The sequence below is a fragment of the Asparagus officinalis genome, chromosome 1, assembly GCF_001876935.1.
Source record: "Asparagus officinalis chromosome 1, Aspof.V1, whole genome shotgun sequence".
Taxonomy (NCBI): domain Eukaryota; kingdom Viridiplantae; phylum Streptophyta; class Magnoliopsida; order Asparagales; family Asparagaceae; genus Asparagus; species Asparagus officinalis.
In genome coordinates this window covers 111,320,204-111,341,346 of record NC_033794.1, presented here as the reverse complement: position 1 = coordinate 111,341,346, position 21,143 = coordinate 111,320,204, and the positions used below count along the sequence as shown (strand labels likewise).

Here is a 21,143-nt window from a genome sequence, read left to right as displayed (position 1 = left end):
AGATATGAACAGTATTTTCGAGGTTAAAAATGGTAGTTCAGCCTGAACGACAGATGAAGGTAAAAAATTACTGTAGCAAGAACATTATTTATGGGGAAATACTCAGCACATCGCTAGCAGTAAGTTTAAGGAACGAACAAAGTGGACTTCTGGAACATGCTATAAATATCTACAAGTGTTGTAGCCCAACATAACTTCTCATTGATGGAAGTTCTATCTTCTCTCATTTAATAATTGTAATTGTGCCTTCTCCTGGAATAGAAACATCATTCGCAGATGGTTGCAGATTCTTTTTTCTTTTAGGATGATTTGAAATATTTTCTTATTTTCATCTTTATTAATGATTCGATCTCCTTTGGAATAAAAAGTAAAAGCACCATTAATTTGTTGGTAACCAGTAATGTATGTATTTCTTACATGATTCTGAAAATTGGTAGCAGAATGTGGACAATGCCTGAAGCAAAAGATATCATCAGGACAACTGGGACTGGAGAAAATAAGATGAAGCTTGTTTCTAGCGATTGCAATTCACGAATTGTGAGAATCTCGGATTTCTTAATATTTTTTTTGGTTCAAAATTTTTAATTCTTCAATATGGATTTGCTTCCTCAGCTACATATTGGTATCAAAATAGCTCATAAGTTGAACATTTATTTTTGGTCTCTCCTATTGCCAGATGACTGAAATGCAAGAGCCTAAGAGCATCATAGGAAAAGCTCCCAAGACCCATACTACTATACAGTAAGTACAGTTTCATTATCTATAGAGGAAATTCTCATTTGTGCATGCTAGGTAGCAATAAAGTTCGAGCATAGAAGCAGTAAAGGCTGAAATTATGGACCACCTTATGAGTGGCAAGTATACAAGTAAGCATTCTTATGCTTGTTTCCTGAATTATGGTTGGTAGCCTAATAACAGAACTTATGTGATGTACATTCATTTATGCAATACCCTTGGCTTTTCTTCATGGGGTACCTCGTGTTTATTACAAGGGTCGCCAAGGGGACTATTATGTCATGGTAACTGATAATAAACGTCCTAGTTATGGATTTCTTTCGTATTATGTTTATATATATGTTGCTATGATCACCCCGTTATTTGTATAGGTGATGGATATGTTGGGAGTCTATGGGATGTTTGGTATGGGATGTTTGGAATAATAACTCCTATGCATGAGTATTTGAACCTCTTTTGTGAATTTCTTAAGTTACTGTTTGTGTAAGTATGTAATCTTGACTGTTTCTCTTTGCAGAATGTCAACAGAAATGGTTGCTTGTATTGCTATTGAAGCAATCTCTATTTTAGAGAAGATGCATTCTAAAGGGTAGGCCTGCTCTTTACGCTATGAAGATGCAGAATCTCAATTTATGTAAAAGTTTGTAAACAATTTATGTATCTCTCTACTATTTTGGTGAATGTATTATTTGAATATAATGTGATAAATATAATTAGATTGTGTTGGATATGAATATAATTTTTTGTTGTTCAATATTGTGTACATACACCTAATATAGATTCTGCAAAAAAAAAAAAAAAAAAAAAAAAAAAAAAAAAAAAAAAAAAAAAAAACTACTGTAGCATAGTATCCTAGACGGAAATTCCGTCTAGGATACTCAAATTCCGTCTAGGATGTTTTTTTAAAAATAAAAAAAAAATAAAAAAATAAAAAATCAATATCCGTCTAGAATAAGTATTCTAGACGGAAATTTCCGTCTAGAATACTTATTCTAGACGGAAATTTTTTCCGTCTAGAATACATTATTCTAGACGGAAATTCCGTCTAGAATAATCCGTCTAGGATGTATTTTAGACGGTTTTGAATTCCGTCTAGAATATTCCGTCTAGAATGTATTCTAGACGGAATTTTCGTCTAGAATAATGTATTCTAGACGGAAACATCCTAGACGCCTATTCTAGACGGAATTCCGTCTAGAATAAGCATTCTAGACGGAATTCTGAATATCCTAGACGGAAAATTCCGTCTAGGATACCTTATTTTTTAGCAGTGTCTTGTATACCAGAAGATATAGGTACTAACTGTAGGGTGCTCCAAGTTAGTTAGAGATTTGGTTAAATGGTTTCCTACATTTGACATTGAGACAATGTCTAATGTAAGGGGAGGGAATTGTCAGGAACTGGAGTTCAGCCGACTGAAGGAGAAGAATCAACCGACTGAGTAGATCGACTGAGGAAACAGGGCTGATACACGAAGTGGACTGAGGAAGAGAATACTGTTCTAGTTAGTTTCAGTTACAACAGTTTAACTGATTCTACTTTTTTAGTTAAACTGTTTGTGCACGTTTTGTTTTCTAAGCTTTGATATTGGGTTTGTATAAAGGGGAAGATGTAAACTGAATGAGATATCAGGAATAAAATAGAACTCTGTTCTTCTCCTCAAACTCCAGTCTCTGTTCATCTTCTCCCTCAATTCTCTCTCAACTATCTCAATTTTTTTCTTCTTAAAGTTGTTTCAGGTTCAATGATGGCCAGAAGTAGCACCATGAGGATGAATCGAGGTTTCGATACCTCACAGGAAGCTTCTTTGCTTCTTTAGTTTTAGATTAATGTAGTTAAGGGAACAAAAGAAAACCAAACCTTTTCCGGCCTCCGGCGTCATCTCCGACTGTTTCGGTGATATTCGATGATCTCTGAACAATCATCGATCAAGGCTCTCAGTGGAGGTGGCCACAGCAGTCACGGAACCCAATTGGGTTCAAAGCAGACAATGAACAGAGGAAGGAGAAGAAGAAATAGAAAATTTATTAAAGCCCCTTGGGATAGAATATGTTGCTATTAGGTCCAATGTTTGGTTTAAATAAAGAAACACAGAAACAAAGTTTCAGAAACCCTGTTAGAATCAGAAATATTGGTTCTACGTTAGAAATAGTTTTGACATCCTTTATACTGGAAAATTTATACATATGTTTATAGGCTTCACCGAGGAGTAGGGTTCTTAGAGTATGGTTTTCTAAAGGGTGATCAAATCTTTTAAAGTAACTAGATTTCTTCTCATTAGTTGTTTTGACACAAAAGTGATGTATAGATTATATGTTATAATGATAGTTTTGTAGAATAAAAGTTGGATTAGACATGTTATGCTTTGTTCTCATATAAAGAAAAAAAATTAAAAGATTTTGGTATTATGATTTATTTATCTTAAGTGATAAATTTAAATTAATGTGATGGTAATTTATTGAAAATATGTTGTCAAACAAATTTATCATTCATATGAAAGTTTCTGAAGAGTTTATATTTGACAAAAATATTTATTTATTTTTATTCATGAATGTCCTATTTTCATGAAAGTTGACATGAGAAAAGTTTACAAAATATTTTAGCATTTATATTGCTTTCATACAAGTAACAATTGTAATAAATATTGTGTATGAAAAGAATGTATTTTTAGATGTTAAAAATCTTCAGAAGTCCATTATGAAATGAAGTAATTTGTTAAGCCTATCATATGGTATTGAATGTACCGACAATGTTAAAGTGGCTTTTTTTGGCAAAAGTGAAGTAGTATTTGGGCAATACATGGTAGTAGTAGGTACATTCTTCCCTGAGTTGACTATAGTGATTGATGTGCATTCCCATGCTACTGGACAATAATTTTTATAGCCTTAGGGTGACATATGAGAAAGTTTTATAAATGTGATTTTTAGATCGAAATTTATTTATTATTTAAAAGTATTTAGTGCTAATTCGTATTGTTTTCTAAATTTTGTGAATGTTCTTTTATGACACTGTCACATGCTATTCATGAAAGTTTATTTTGTTCGAAATTATTTGTTTTCCAAATTGTTCTCTCTGACAATAGCTTATTTGTATTTAATATTGATGATTTTGTAAACTTGTCTGATTCGCTAATGATAAGTTATATGCTCACTAAGTTTAAGCTCTCCCCAATATTTTAAAATCTTTTTTAGATGAAAATTGGATAACTCTCTCTATAGCTTTGAGTTTTGGGACATAAGAAGGATTTGCTAGAGAGTGGCTCTATGATAAGATTCCATAGTTATCTAGAGTTGTTTGATGTTGATGTAATAAGAGCTTTGACTCATTAGAGTGAACTTTGTTGGATAGTGGGAGAGTACAAAGGGAACACATGAAGAGATAGCCACCACGTGAAGAGATAATTTGTTTCAAAGCAAGTGGGGGCCACAAAACGTGTGAGGAAGCACTAAGAGAAGTCCAGCGTTCTCAATCAACCGCGTGAAGAGATCAAAGAGCGTGAGAAGTTTTGTTCAGCGGATTTTCTTAGGATCCACCCGATTGACCATTCAGTGCATATAAATACCCAGTAGGTTGTTCTAGGGTTTTGTGTGAAGAAGAGGGGGTGCAGGTACAGCAAAGGCAAAAAACAGAGGCTCTTTTTGGCGGCGTGCAAGGCTTTGGCAGGGTCTTGGACTGCGTGCAACAGGAGAAATAGAGGCCTTTTTTGGCTGTTTTTTGTGAGAGGTTTGAGAGATTGTGTGAGGGTTTAGATTGTGAGATTATAAACCCTAGTTGTATTCTCTCCCCTCTAATAGTAGATCTCCCCCCCTCCTTGCCCCGTGGACGTAGACAGTTTGCCGAACCACGTAAAACTTGTGTGATTTGTGTTTGTGACAATTGTAATAGTTTTTAGGATCGCTCAACAAGTCAGTCCTAGAACTGATGAGAGGAAGAGCCGATATCTTACTTTGTTGAGATATTCGCTTCAGATTCTTGTTTCTTTGGTGAAATGAGAATTCTTATTGATCTTTCTCTCTTATTGTGCACCAGAAACTCTGCCAAAATTTTCGTTGCGCACAACAAGTGGTATCAGAGATCGGGCTACGCTTGGGCTATTTAGAGGAGTAGATCAATTTAAAAGCTCGTCTAGGGCTTTGTTTGGTGATAAAGGTAGGATCCTTTGGTAAAAGACTCTATCTTTTCAGTTTTGGATCTATTCTTTGTTCGTTGGTACGTTAAGAAAGATGTCGGGGAAAGAATGTGCTTCGGGTATCGAGGGTGATGCTTCTGGCGTGAAAACCATTCAGAGTTTGAATATCCACTCTATGAAGATAGATGTGGAGAAGTTTAATGACACAAATAATTTTGGATTATGGAGATGCGAGATTTTGGATGCGCTGAACGCGCAGAATTTGGAGGATACCTTAGAATTAGATGGCAAGCCAGATGATATTAAAGAAAAGGTTTGGAAGAAGATGAATCGAATGGCGTGTGGTGTGATTAGGTCTTGTTTGACTTAAGATCTAAAATATGATGTGATGAATGAGACTTCTGCAAAGAAGATTTAGGAGATTCTCGAAAGCAAGTATCTGATAAAGAGTGTTGAGAACCGCTTGCATTTGAAGAGGAGGTTTTATCGTTTCCAGTTGAAGAAGGGAACCCCAATTAGAGATCACATGAACACCTACACAAAACTTCTTACGGATTTGGTAAATGTGGATATCACGATTGAAGATGAGGATAAGGCGTTACTGTTGTTTAGTTCCTTACCCGACGAGGAATATGAGACCTTCGTCCTTACTCTGATTAATAGGAAGACATCTCTTTCGTATAGTGAGGTCACTGCTGTACTGGTGAATTATCAGCTTCGGAAGAAGGATAAGGAGACTTTGACTGAGTCGGTAGCAGAGGCGTTGGCCGCAAGAGGGAAGGGTCCAAACCAAAAGAATTGGAAGTCACAGTCTAGAGTAGGACATCCTACAATTGGAAAAGATCAGTGTGCTTGGTGTAAGGAGACTGGTCATTGGAAGAAAGATTGCCCAAAGCTCGACGAATGGATAAAAAATAAGCAGAAGGGAAAAGGGAAGCAACCACCATCAGAAGCAAACATCGTATCGGATGGTAATATTTCTGACTTTTCTATTTATTCGCTTTCTATCAGTCCTACATGTAGCTATTCGGAGGAATCCGAGTGGATGTTGGATAGTGGTGCGACCTATCATGTGTATCTTAGAAGGGAATGATTCTCTAGTTTTGAGAAGCTGGATAGTAGTGTGGTGTACATGGCTGATAACCATGCATACCATATCCTTGGGATAGGAAGAATTCACATTAAGATGTTTGACGGGACTGTTAGAGAGTTAAATGATGTGAGATATGTTCCTTCCTTAAGGAAAAACTTGATTTTGATTAGAGCTTTGGTTAGAGAGGGTCTGAATGTTCGAATTGAGGACATGGTTCTCAAGATTGTGAAAGACTCTCAGATTGTGATGCTTGACTGGAGGTATAGTGGCAGGTGGAGAACTGACGACTTCTATTGATTCGACTAGACTGCGGCATTTGAGGCTTGGCCATTCCAGTAGTGATTCCTCGTATAGATTGAAAGAGGGTACGAAAACCTGCAATTTGAAGTCCAGTGAACATGTTGATGTGAGCAAGAAGACCAATGTGAAGTTTAGCACCTCTATTCACCGAGCTAAGGGTCGTTCTAGAGGAGTTCACGTGGATGTTTGGGGGCCTTCCAAAGGGGCATCATTGGATGGTAATAGGCGTTGATTTCCTTTATTGGTGGCTGTTCTATGCGTGTTTGGGTTGCAACCAAATCCCCTTTGGAGAAAGTCCTAGTAGTATCCAACAGATTGAAGAAGTGTGTGATAGACAGAAAGGTGAAGGTACTCCATTCTGTTTTTGATAGGAGGTACAAGATAGACCTATTTCTGTATTGGAGCCGAGCTCACGACATTTCGAGACACTTCGTTGGAAAGGAAATCTTGGGACAACTAGATAGGGTGGCAAATTTGGAGAACCGTGCCTTGCTGGAGGAGGATCGGTATATGTGGTCAAGCAATAGTTTGCAGAAGAGGTTCTGGATAGAGGCTTCGACATATTTGAGTCATCCTATTAAAGAGTTATCAACTACTATGATAGGAGGTAAAACTCAATTAGGTGTTTGGTCTGGTAGTGTCACTACGGTTGAGGCTTCAATGAGGAACCTAATTAATTCTCAGTAGGTGGAGAGTTTTGGACAGACCTTAGATGTATCGTAGCAGGCGGAGAGTGATGCTACTCCATATTGGGTGAAGATTACTCCAGATCATACTGTATTGTTTGGGATTCCAGATAAGGTGACACAGCTTAGGGATCATTTGGATTTGGGTGCAGATAATGAGTTAGGTTTTGATTCGAGTGCAGCTGGCAAACATAGTTTGGATATGGCCATTGGTTCGCCTCAGGTGGAGGTGTTTGAGGCCATTGGAGGTGCTATCAGCCGCATAATTGATGATATTGGAGAAGGGTTGTGAACTCTTCTATTGGATTGTGGTCATTCGCGGCCATTTGGTGAACTACATTCGGCTTGATTCCTTGGGCAAGAGGATACGTAGGCAGTCTTTATGATGCAGCTGGGTTAGATTTTTGATGGTGGTGAGATCGATTTGGTGAGTAGATATCGACGTTTGGAGAGTGGTTACATTCTCATTTGGGTTCTAGACTTGTTGTGGATTGAGTCCGTTGTCGTGAATTATTTCACGACGTCCTGAACACAACAAGTGGGACATTTATATTCGTTGGTGTCGGCTCAGTTTTGGAAAAACTTCGCCGAGGTGGAGAATTGTTAGATAGTGGGAGAGTACAAAGGGAACACGTGAAGAGATAGTCACCACGTGAAGAGATAATTTGTTTCAAAGCAATTGGGGGCCACAAAACGTGTAAGGAAGCACTAAGAGAAGTCCAGCGTTCTCAATCAACCACGTGAAGAGATCAAAGCGCGTGTGAAGTTTTGTTCAGCGGATTTTCTTAGGATCCACCCGATTGACCATTCAGTGCATATAAATACCCAGTAGGTTGTTCTAGAGTTTTGTGTGAAGAAGAGGGGGTGCAGGTACAACAGAGGCAAAAAACAGAGCCTCTTTTTGGCGGCGTGCAAGGCTTTGGCAGGGTCTTGGACTGCGTGCAACATGAGAAATAGAGGCCTTTTTTTGGCTGTTTTTTGTGAAAGATTTGAGAGATTGTGTGAGGGTTTAGATTGTGAGATTATAAATCCTAGTTGTATTCTCTCCCCTCTAATAGTAGATCTCCCCCCTACCCCGTGGACGTAGGCAGTTTGCTGAACCACGTAAAACTTGTGTGATTTGTGTTTGTGGTCATTGTAATAGTTTTTAGGATCTCTCGATAAGTCAGTCCTAGAACTGATGAGAGGAAGAGCCGATATCTCACTTTGTTGAGATATTCGCTTCAGATTCTTGTTTCCTTGGTGAGACGGAAATTCTTATTGATCTTTCTCTCATATTGTGCACCAGAAACTCTGCCGAAATTTCCGTTGCGCACAACAAACTTATTATACTGTAGTTTTTTGCTCTGAGACTTCTATATGAATACACTTTGTTTTATGTCAAATTTTATTTGTAAAATAGAAGTACACAACAGGTTTAGCATGTGCTTTCACGTGTTGTCTTCAAAATATATTGCGCGTGTTGAGGGCATAATAGTCACTACCCTTGTGTGAATGGTTCACATTCATTCAAACATATAAAATGAGCAATTATGTTACTGTTGATCAGCAAGGGCTGGCTAAAAATCGTTAGTTAATTTTAAAAAAAAAGCAGGAGATGCAACACCCTGTTATCTGCATGAGTATTTTTTTCCCCGAGAAAATTTATCTGCGTGAATATTGCTATTGATTTACATAAACAAAACCTATACATACATCCTTTTCTTCTTTAATGCAATCTCAGCTCTTAGGTCTCCTCCATTCAAATTTGGCGGGCGACTAGAAAGACCTGCAATTGGTCAACAGACTTCTTTGGCCTTGAATGCCCAACTCATCGTTTCCTCCACTAATCTAATATCTTTCAAATTTGGCGGGCGACTAGAAAGACTTGGTCAACAGACAAGTTCTTTGGGCTTGAAAGCCCAACTCATTGTGTCTATTTGGGAGTTTTTTTAGGGTTAGAGGATGGAATTAAATTTTCTTCCATTGTACTCCCCTCCATTTTAGGGGGGTTAATGATGGAATTGAAACAAATGTAAAAGTTTACAATATGATAAGACAAGTATACCCTTATGACATTAAAATCAATGGCTAACATATACTTCTGTCACATATGTAAGAGTATTTATGTAACTGTATGCATATTCACTTTGCTTCCCCTCTTTATTAGAAGAGGGGTGTTACGGACACACCCTTGGGCACACCACCAACCACACTCCCCCTCTATCTACGGTGCAGGGGATGTGATTTTTTTTTAAAAAATCACATGTGGGGCCCCTGCACTGTAGATAGAGGGGGAGTGTGGTTGGTGGTGTGTACAAGGGTGTGCCCCTATCATTTCTTTTATTAGAACTCCCAAACAAGGTAAAACAAATATACTTCTGTTCCCCTCACTAAACTCCCAAACGTTATATTATCTTTTCACTTCCATTCCCAACCTTTCATTTCCATTATTTAACTGTCCGTCCCTTACCTTAGTAAACTCCCAAACAAAACATAAGAGTACTTTACTTTGACCTTTTCAAATCCATTAATAATGAGCCTAGTAAAGCTTCTTCTTTCTTCTCTCATCGCCGCTGCAGCAGCAGCAATCAGCACTTCTGCTGCAGTTCAATACTCTGTCATCAACAATGCTGCCGGGACTCCTGGTGGAGACATATTCAACAACCAGATAGGCGTCAGTTACACGAGCGGAGTCCTCTCTGACTCCACCAGCTTCATATGGACTATCTTCAACCAGAACGTTGATTCAGAGCGAAAGAGCGTGGACCACGTAACCCTCATCGTCAACAGCTTCAACGGAGTCGCTTACACTTCCAACGATGAGATCCACGTGAGCTCAGATTACATCGCTGGCTACTCCGGCGACGTGAAGGGAGAGATCACGGGCGTCCTGTACCACGAGATGACGCACGTGTGGCAGTGGGACGGGCAAGGGAAGGCACCAGGGGGTTTGATCGAAGGGATAGCGGATTACGTGAGGCTAAAGGCGAATTATGTACCGTCTCACTGGGTGAAGCCTGGGGAGGGGCAGAAATGGGATCAGGGGTATGATGTTACTGCCAGGTTTCTTGATTACTGCGGTAGTGTGCTTAGCAGTGGTTTTGTGGCGCAGCTTAACGCCAAGATGAGGGATGGGTATAGTGATGATTTCTTCATGCAGTTGCTCGGCAAGGGTGTCGATCAGCTGTGGAGTGATTACAAGGCCTATTATGGTAAACAATGATCATGGTAATCAGGGCACTGTACGTGATATCACCCGTATCTACTAGGTTTTATATGATAAATAAATAAGTGAGGTGAACACATTATCCCCCCGTCTACTTAATTCCTCTTCATAAAATTTTCTGTCGATTTTTCAGTGCAAAAGATCGATGTAATAGCTGCGGTTAAATTTGGGCAAGATACGTAAATGTTTGTGTTCTTAAATAACGACCTGAGTAGGCGAAGCAAAGCCAAAATGTTTGTAGCAATAATATCAGAAAGAAGCAGTAAAACAAGCCCAATCAGAAAAAGAAAGATCGTAAAAGCTTAATTTCTTATATTTCCTACAAACGAAGAAGAGATTTTCCATTGACCCATACCAACATCAGCCATAAAATTAAGGAGTAAAAACCATTAATTGGCAAGATAGTTTTATGTCATACTGGGAATTGAAGACGTGCGCGTGCAGCTCTGAGGTTTGCGGGATGAATCTCGCAAGATGATACCATGCACGGAGAAACCGGTAATTAAACAGAGCCCTAAATGACTACACGCAAGATGATATACTAAACAATTACCTCTAAATTATTAATCGCAATATGCAATTTTCACAAAAAACAATTGAATTAGGGAAACTCAATGAACAGAACCGCTAATGTATAGGCTCTGTACACCTGCTGGTTTGCACATGGCCGGAGTTTCAAAACGAAACTATTGCAGCAGCTGTAGAAGAGGAAGGATATGCAAAAAAATGGACTTAATTACTGTTGGGGATTCGAAATAATCAAATCAAATCTGTACCCTTCCGGATTTTGTGTTTGAGAGTTGAGCAAGAAAGAAATTCACCACAAATCAAAGATAAAAACTTGTAGGAAAGTAAACAAGAAAGAACACACCAGATTTAACGAGGTTCGGCAACGTGCCTATGTCCTCGGGAGCCACACCACACAATTCTTTGATTACTTGAAGAAGATTACAATGCTTGCAATTGGCCTCTCTCTCTAAGATTTCTAATCTCAAAGTGCCCTTAAAACCCTCTTTTTTTGTGCTCTTTTTCCCTCTTAAATCCTAAAGGGACGTGTTTCTATTTATAACAAAACACAATCTCAAATAGATTAGGATTCTAAAACGAGTCTGTCACACCCTGGTGTGATGCAGACCACACCCATGGCAGACAGGACAGACTCTGTCACACCCTGGTGTGGCGCAGACCACACCCATAGCAGACAAGACAGATTCTACCACACCCTGGTGTGGCGCAGACCACACCCATGGTGCAGACCATACCAATGGTAGACATGGCAGATTCTGCCACACCCTGATGTGGCGCAGACCACACCCATAGCAGACAGGGCAGATTCTGTCACACACTGGTGTGGCACGGACCACACTCATGGCTTGTCTTGAATTTTTCATGCGATTGTTGATTTTGATTTTAGGTTTGGGTCTCCACTCTCAAGACCAACAATCTCCCACATGGAGGTTAAACCACCATCAATGAGTTCTCCCGAACTCCGCCTTCTTCACAAGCATCTTCTCCTACTTGAAAATCCATTCTTCAATCATCAACATCCCGACGATCTCGCCGATCCTCGTAGTGTGGCTCCGCCTTCGTCTTCTACTCGTGAAGGCTAACTGAAGTTGCGCACAACTCCAGTTTTTCAATGGTGACTGTCTTCGTCAACATGTCCACCGGATTTTGACTCCCCAAAATCTTTATCAAATGCAACTTTCCGTCTTTAACTAGCAAGCGTATAAAATGGTATTTGACGTCGATGTCACTAGTGGAAAATCATGTATCGCTGACGGGCTTTCCCGTCAGCGATGCCCAAAATCCCGTCGGTAATATGTATTCTTGACGGCAACCCGTCAAGGATATGCCGTCAGCGATAGTCCCGTCAGGGAAAAACTATCGCTGACGGGGAGCCGTCAGTAATATATATTACTGACGGCATAAGTGGTGACGGCAAAGGCCGTCAGTGATAATGAAACATCGCTGACGGGATTCCCGTCAGCGATGTTTCTCTATCGCTGACGGGGATCCCGTCAGTGACATATGTAACTGACGACAGATCGTCGTTGGTGAACACACGGATGCTGACGGGATCTTCCCGTCAGCGATAGTTTTCGCTGACGGGCTTCTCGTCAATTATGTTATTTACATCGCTGACGGGCTTCTCGTCAGCGATAGCTTTCGCTGACGGGAAGCCCGTCAGCGATAAATATCAGCAGCTAAAAAAAAATCTGTTGAGATATACTCAGTTCCCTGTACATACAATCAATTTTCCCAATTAAACCTCTCATCCAAACAATTTTCACAAACAATCGAAATATATACATTCACTTTCACGATACATACAAATATACGCATTCCAAAACATCTCGCAATGAACACAATCCAAATTTTCCCAATTAATCCTCTCATCCAATCAATTTTCACAAACAATCGAAATATATACATTCACTTTTCACGATAAGTTCCAAATCCATAATAATAAATTTCACAACAAACAATACATATATCATAGATTCTAAATCCACAATATACAAACACGATACTGTCAAGAAGATAAAGAGATGACAGCTTTTGGTCACTGGGAACCTGGAACCAAGAGTAAAATCAGTTGTGGATGTAACATAACTATGATGGTTCACAAGAACAAAGTAGCAAAGCAAAAGATCAGGATTCCCTATATATAAACTACTTCAAGAAAGACAGAAGACAAATAACAACTCAAATTACTTGATATATCATCCATTGTAAAGGTTCTGAGCTAAGAAATAAAGAATGAAATGAATGAATTGGCATCAAAATGAGTGCTTCCAATGAGATATTGCTAATTCTCCACTTATCCCACTCAGAAACAGAAAAGGTTAAAATTCATAAGATATGCAATGTCTTAGAACACCAACATTAGTTAAGTCTATTGATGCCGCTTCCACCTGTCTTAACATCTAGGCAGAATGAGTAGGCCCTTGGAAAAACCAGACATCCTCGATTTGTGCTTCACGCATATCTTAAGTTCTAAATCCACAAAAAATCCCATAACAAACCTGTACACACATATCATAAGTTCTAAATCCACAAAATTTTCCACAATAGACCATACACGCATATCATAATCTCCAATATACAAACACGGGTTTAGGATATAACTCACTAAGATAGGTCATCCGCCCTATCCATGTCATCGTCCGCGTTTCCACTGGCGGATCCATCCCTACGACTCGTGCTCCCAATAGTATCATCTCCAATCTAACAACAAAATAATTTAAATTTAGAATCACATAATATTGTGTGTAATCATGTTTTACATATATAATAAGTATACCTGTCTGCTACTCTCTCCACTACCAGTAAATGCCTTTTGAGTGGCCAAGAAGTTCATAATCTGGCTTTGCACCCGAGTAGGAACCCGCCTTCTACAAGATTTCATTATTTGCCTAGAAACCATCGCAAAAGTAGCAGTAGGCTGGATCACTCGCATAAGCTCCTCTTGAATATCCTCCCACATCTCCTCGGAAATCTGACCATCTAAAATATTCATTACAGAGGAAACAAGCTGCATCGCCTGCTGAGGGCAATCCTCCTGCGGCATGTAAGAGGGCCCCGATAAGAGGGCCCCGAGGGCATAGTCGATGGTGTTGAAATCGGCGAAGACTGGAATTGTGTAGACACCCTCTGAGCTCCAACTCCCATCCACCTGGTCCTCCCTTTTTTAGGAAGTCCACAAACTAAATGGCTCACATTATAATTCTGCTCTCTAGTCAGGGGCTCTTGGCTCTGTGCAACAACCTCAGAATATGTGTTTTCCAGAGCTTCCTAGAAGTCAAAAAAATAAATTTATGAATTAGCTTTTCAAAAATAAAAGATATTTACCTGAACAAGTAAAATAAAAGTACATGTGAAGGGTGTTTTGTGCAACATAAAAGTACATGTGAAGAAGGGTGTTAAGTGCTAATAAGATAATTAGTTAACCTGCATTTTCTTGGCCAATTCTAGCTTTTGTTTCTTAGTCTCATCGTCATCGTACCCCTTCTTAAATTGAACCATCGTTCTCCTGTGCAGTTCTGGTAGTGGGATAAAGGGAGCGTTCTGAGATTTAAAAATATATTTATTAGTTTTATTTATCAAATATTCTAAGAAGCGGAGAGAATATATATAGAATATTAAAAGACTTTATACCGTTGTCCTACAGAATTGTATGAATTGACTTTCACTATTTAACTTTCGTGGGTCTGCCAACGCGTATTGTATGAATTGACTTATTCCATCTTTATATCGACTATCCCTCCATCTATCAATACGAGGAATATCGATCCATGATTTGTCGGGAACTATCCTCATCTGTATGATATTAAGCATAATTAGGTAATGTGAATTTTTATTAGTAACGCATCAAAAATTCAAATTATAATAATCTCGGAGGAAAAATTACCAGAACATAAATTATGTGGGAGTAAAATCTAACGCTCATATTTTCAATAAGAGACTTTAACGGCTGTCATAGGAAATGGACCTATCCCATTAGGAATATAGTAGTGTCTACAACTACCTTCATCATCTTTATGCGTTTTTACTTCTTAAAAATTTCGGCAGCACCTACCCGCTGTTCTCCGAGTACACTGTGCGGATGTTATAATGCGTATCAATCATCGATAATAGATAGATTATAAATCGAAACGCAAAACAACATACGCTTATTGTACACGGAGAACAATGCGGGACGTGTTATCAAAATTTTATGGGAATAAAAATGCGTAAAGTTTACAAAGATAGACGATACACTACTGTATTCCTAACCTGTACGAGAAGGGGAATCCTCCCCGGACAGATCTAATAATTATTGCATGTAGAGCATACTCCTAACCTGACTCGTCAGCATCCTCGGCATCTTCAGATTGATCTATATTAGGAACTGTTAACATATCCGTGAGCATCGTATGTGTATCATCTATTCTCGTATCATCTATTCTCCCACCGGACGTACCGGTATCCGCCATCAGTTCCATTTCTTCAAGGCATCCTTCCCCATGAAACGTCCAATATTTGTACTCCTCATGAAATCCGGATATTAAGTGTTTTTGTAAATCACTTTTATCCACCAACGCCCTATTTTTACACCAACAGTAGGGACAATACACGACATCACTATTTAACTTTCGTGGGTCTGCCAACGCGTATTGTATGAATTGACTTATTCCATCTTTATATCGACTATCCCTCCATCTATCAATACGAGGAATATCGATCCATGATTTGTCGGGAACTATCCTCATCTGTATGATATTAAATATTTGAAATAAGACAATTTAACGGCTGTCATAGGAAATGGACCTATCCCATTAGGAATATAGTAGTGTCTACAACTACCTTCATCATCTTTATGCGTTTTTACTTCTTAAAAATTTCGGCAGCACCTACCCGCTGTTCTCCGAGTACACTGTGCGGATGTTATAATGCGTATCAATCATCGATAATAGATCGATTATAAATCGAAACGCAAAACAACATACGCTTATTGTACACGGAGAACAATGCGGGACGTGTTATCAAAATTTTATGGGAATAAAAATGCGTAAAGTTTACAAAGATAGACGATACACTACTGTATTCCTAACCTGTACGAGAAGGGGAATCCTCCCCGGACAGATCTATACGCAAAACAACATACGCTTATTGTACACGGAGAACAATGCGGGACGTGTTATCAAAATTTTATGGGAATAAAAATGCGTAAAGTTTACAAAGATAGACGATACACTACTGTATTCCTAACCTGTACGAGAAGGGGAATCCTCCCCGGACAGATCTAATAATTATTGCATGTAGAGCATACTCCTAACATAAATCACATTATTCTCTTTAGATGTAAAAAGTATTTTCATATTCAACTAGAATTGCGTGAGTTTATATCAGAAGAGACTCACATCCAATAATATTAGACGGGAAACTAGGGGTAACGACTTCTGATAACCCCCCTTAATTTTCAAAATATCAGAAAACCCAATTTTGAACTGAAGAATCAAAAAAGGACAAGAAATTACCGCTTGGATCTCTTGCACTGCAATCCAAAAAACGTAAGACCCGCTTGGATCTCCTGCACTGCAATTGCAAGAAATCAAATATCAGATCAGAAACAACAACAAAACCTAAAATTACAACAAAATAATTTAAAAAAGGAATATAAGAGAGGTTTCTGCGCCCTATTATCACATGAATATCAAAAACTTTGGAAGATTAGGACCATTACTAAGAGTGCACTAGCTTGTGATGGAAGTATCTGTATTGCTAAGGCTAAATAACATAAACCCTCCTTTAACTTTGGACAACTGTCAAGAAACCCCCTTATATTTCAAAATATAAGAAAACCTCCTTAAGTTTAAGTGTTATTGGAAAACCCTCCTTTAGTTGTAGAACTCATAATCAAATGTAACAATCACAAGTTGAGGGAGAAATATAAGTATTTACAAGGTTAATATCTAAAAATAAACTTGACATGTACACCCACATAAATATTAATGGTTCTCCCTTATATTTCACATAGCTAGTGGTGGCTCTTTTTTCCCTTTTTTTTAATACGTAGTGGAAGATAAATGCTTACATAATAACACAAGTGTATACATAGATGTATGCGAAACCGAATTTTTTATTAAATTGGGAACCCATATTCGCAAAATCCATGTTCTAAGGTGAGTTATAAAAATTGTTTATTGTGTATATATATGCTTAACTAAACAGCGAGAGGATTATTGTATCATTATTATTGGCTAATTTAATAATTTACAACAATACCTAAAATTACATCAAAGAAATTTACAAAAATCCCTAAAAATTTACAACAATACCTAAAATACCTAAAAATTTACAAAAAATTACAACAAAAATACCTAAAAATTTACAACAATACCTAAAATTTTACAACAACACCTAAAATTACAAAAAATTTACAAAAAATTATAACAATACCCAAAATTTTGAGACATTAATACCTCTGCGAGTTCAGCGGGGGCGGTGCCGCGGCGAGCTCCGGCGAGAGCTGATGGGGTTCGGGTTCCGGGGAGTCGGCGCACGGGCGGTGAAGTCAGAGAGGAGGAGCGAGAGAGGTACGCATGTGATCGGAGTTCGCGATCTAGGGCAGCCGCGAGGGTAATGGCGACGGCGTCGGCGTGTGAAGTGGGAGTCGAGGGCGGCGAGTCGGAGCTGCCAGAAGGTCGTCGACGGCGGCGGCGCTTACAGAATTTAGGGTTTTGTAATTTGGGAACGAAAGCGGGCTTGATCGATCGCATGAAATATAACTCAAACATCGCTGACGGGATACCCGTCAGCGATGTTTCTCTCCCGTCGGCAATAATAACATCGCCGACGGGCGAAAGTTATCTGTGACGGCAACTTCGCTGACGGGAATACCCGTCAGCGATATAAACATCGCTGACGGGAATCTCTCGTCAGCGAAGTTGCCGTCAGCGATGCTGGATTTTCCCCTAGTGTGTGCTTCGTTCTGGCATGATATACTGGATTCTTGGCAAGATATATAGCGTTCTGGCTATCACAATAAAGAACTCCTCTCCCTTGCTAGATCCAACTCTTCCAAGCATCCGTTCAACCAGATCATCTCCTTGCTTGCTTCAGTCACCGTGACATACTCAGCCTCGGTTGTAGACAAAGTCACAATCTTCTACAGAAGTGAGACCCAGCTCACTGCTGTCGACGCTAAGGTATAAACATACCACGTGGTGCTTCATCTCGTATCATGATCACCGGCGAAGTCCGCATCCACGTATCCCTGCAGCACCAACTCCTTCCTCCTGAAACATAATGACTTGTTCGTTGTCCCTCTCAAGTACCGCATTATCCACTTCACGGCCTCCCAATGCTGCTTCCCTGGATTGCTTGCAAATCTGCTCACAACTCCCACTACATGGGCGATGTCCGGCCTCGTGCAAACCATCGCGTACATGAGACTCCCAATGGCCGAAGAATATGACACCCTGCTCATATGCTCTCTATTTGCATATGTCTTAGGCGATTGCTCCTCAGATAGCTTGAACTGACTTCTAATGGGTGTGCTAACAACTTTAGCATTATGCATGTTGAACCTCTGAAGTACCTTCTCAATGTATTCAGCTTGGCTCAATCTCAATGTCCCTTCAGCTTCATCCCTACTGATTCGCATCCCTAGAATCTGCTTCGCTGCACCCAGATCCTTCATTGCAAACTCCTTTGCTAGCTGTTTCTTCAAACTGTTTATCTCCTCTAAACATGGTCTTACTACCAACATGTCATCAACATATAATAACAAAATAATAAAGCTGGACTCGAACCTTTTGAAAAAACAGCAATGATCCGAATTGCATCTTCTGTAGCCATTGTTCTGCATGAAGTTATCAAACTTCTTATACCACTGTCTCGGAGCCTGTTTCAAAATATATAAACTCTTCTTGAGCTTGCACACCATCTCTTCATTTCCTTCTTCAATTAAGCCAACAGGCTACTTCATGTAAATTTCTTCATCCAAGTCACCATGAAGAAAGGCAGTCTTCACATCTAACTGCTCAATAAAGAGGTCTTCTGCAGCCACCAAACTCAATACCACTCTGATGGTTGTGAGCTTCACAACAGTGGAAAATATCTCCGTATAGTCCACTCCTTTCCGCTGTTGAAACCCCTTCACTACTAATCTGGCCTTGAATCTCTTGCTTCCATCACTCTCTTGATTAACCCGGTAGACCTATTTGTTATGTAAGGTCTTCTTCTGTGTAGGTAGCTGGGATAACTCCCATGTCTCATTAGTGAGTAGAGAATCCATCTCCTCCTGCATCGCATGCTCCCACTGCTGAGATTCACTCATTTTCTTTGTCTCTTCATAGCACTCCGGCTCACCGCTATCTGTCAATAATAAATAGTCAAGAGATGAAAGATATCTAGGATTTGGTTTGGGTACCCTGGATGACCTCCTAAACTCCATGTCCTGGGTAGTTTCTTCTGTACCTGGAGCCTCCTCCATTCTCTGATCAGAACAAACATCATCACCCCTATCTGGAAGTTCCTCTATATCTATGTACTTAGATCCATCTGTATCTGAAATGCTACTCCCATTGCTTTGGCTATCCTAGGCATCTTCCCTGTTCTTGTACATCACCTTCTCATTGAATATCACGTCCCTGCTTCTGATGATCTTCCTGTTCTTCTCATCCCAAAGGCGATACCTGAACTCATCAATGCCGTATCCAATGAATGTGTACTTCTGTGACTTAGCTTCTAGCTTGTCTCTGACATGGTCACTGATATGAACATAAGCCACGCAACCAAATACCCGCAAGTATGAGAGATTTATCTTTTTTCCACTCCAAACCTCTTCTGGAATCCCAAAATCTAATAGAACTGATGACCCGTAATTAATAAGGTAAGCTGCCGTATGCACCGCATCTGTCCAAAATGTTTTAGGCAGACCTACATGTAATCGCATGCTCCTGGCACACTCTGTCAAGGTTCTGTTCATCCTCTCTGCAATGCCGTTCTGCTGCGACGTCCCTAGAGTAGTCCTCTCTAAGCGAATACCATTCATAGCACAGAATCTCTTGAACTCCTCCAGCTCGTATTCTTCACCATTGTCTGATCTCAGACATTTCACCTTCAGATCTGTCTCGTTCTCCACCATGGCCTTCCACTTCTTGAAGATTACAAACACCTCTGACTTGTGCTTCATGAAGTAGATCCACATCTTCCTCGAGTGATTGTCGATAAAGGTGACGTAATATCTCGAACCGTCAAAAGATGATACACTGGCTGGGCACCATACATCTGTATGAATCAACTCTAGCTTCTGAGCCTTAGGTGGCCTTCCACCCTTCTGGAAACTAACCCTCTTCTGCTTCCCAAAGATGCAGTCTTCACAAACCCCGACTTCCACGGAGTCGATCCCGGTTAGCTTTCCCTATGAATGTAAGATCTTCATCCCCTTCTTGCTCATGTGCCCTAGCTTGATTTGTACTCTCTTTGCTAGCTGCAATTGCGAGGGTGTCACTCGCATGTAAGGTGAGGTAGAGAGTTCCTAGCTTGTTGCCTCGAGCAACTATCATAGTACCGTTAGAGATTTTCTACGAATCCCCTGTGAATGTAGAAACATAGCCTTCTGCTCCAAGCTGTCCCACCGAAACAAGATTTCTCTTCACCTTCGGCACGTGTCTCACATTCTTCAAGGTCCACTTAGAGCCCTTCATCTGAATCTACACTTCACCCTTTCCAGCAATATTACAAGGCTCGTTATTCCCTAAATACACTTTTCCAAAGTCCCCTGCTACATAATTCTGGAGAAGCTTCCTGTTAGCAGTGACGTGGAAAGAGGCTCCTGAATCGATGACCCAAGAATCCGAGTCGCTATCCATAGCAAGGATCAATGCATCCTGCACGATATGAGCCTCTTGCTCACCCGCATCTTTCTTTGGACTCTTGCAGACTGAAGACATATGGCCCTCCTGGCCGCAGTTCCAACACTTCCCTTTGATAGGCCTAACTTTCGAGTTTGACCTCTTCTTCACTGATTTCGACTGATTCCTGTTCTGGTTTCTTTTTTTTTTTTTGCTTCTGCCTCTCTGCTCGAAACTTAGAACTGAACCTGAACCTTCTGATTCGGACGATTTCCTTCTAACCTCATCGGATAGAATCATGCTAACAATCTCACTCAGCTTCAACTTCTCTTTCCCAGCCGAATTGCTGATTGTCGTCACACAACCTACCCATCTATCTGGCAACTGTGATAGAATCAATAGGGCTTGCACTTCGTCATCAAACGTGATGTCTACGAAGATAAACTGATCAACAATCGTGTTGAACTCACTGAGGTGCATCGTGAAGGACCGTCCTTCTGTCATCTTGAGGTTGAAGAGAGTTTTGACGAGATGTACCTTGTTTGCTGCAGACGGTTGCTCGTACATCTTCGCGAGCGCTTCCATAAGCCCCACCGTCGTCTTCTCCTTCAAAATATTGTGGGCTACTGATTTGGCGAGCGACAAC

At 39.9% G+C, this 21,143-nt stretch overlaps 1 protein-coding gene and 1 long non-coding RNA gene across 3 annotated transcripts; both read left to right on the top strand.

Annotated features, from left to right (window-relative positions):
* Positions 158 to 1,174, top strand: LOC109843850. Of its 2 annotated transcripts, none has more exons than XR_002247812.1 (3): positions 158 to 537; positions 677 to 1,019; positions 1,107 to 1,173. It is a non-coding gene; the product is annotated as an uncharacterized LOC109843850 (long non-coding RNA). The 2 variants fall into 2 exon arrangements; XR_002247814.1 differs by having other exon boundaries at positions 169 to 537; positions 677 to 866; positions 1,107 to 1,174.
* Positions 9,457 to 10,233, top strand: LOC109843841. The gene has a single exon (XM_020412805.1). It carries the CDS (start codon positions 9,459 to 9,461, stop codon positions 10,146 to 10,148), a length of 690 nt encoding a protein of 229 aa, XP_020268394.1. The 5' UTR covers positions 9,457 to 9,458; the 3' UTR covers positions 10,149 to 10,233.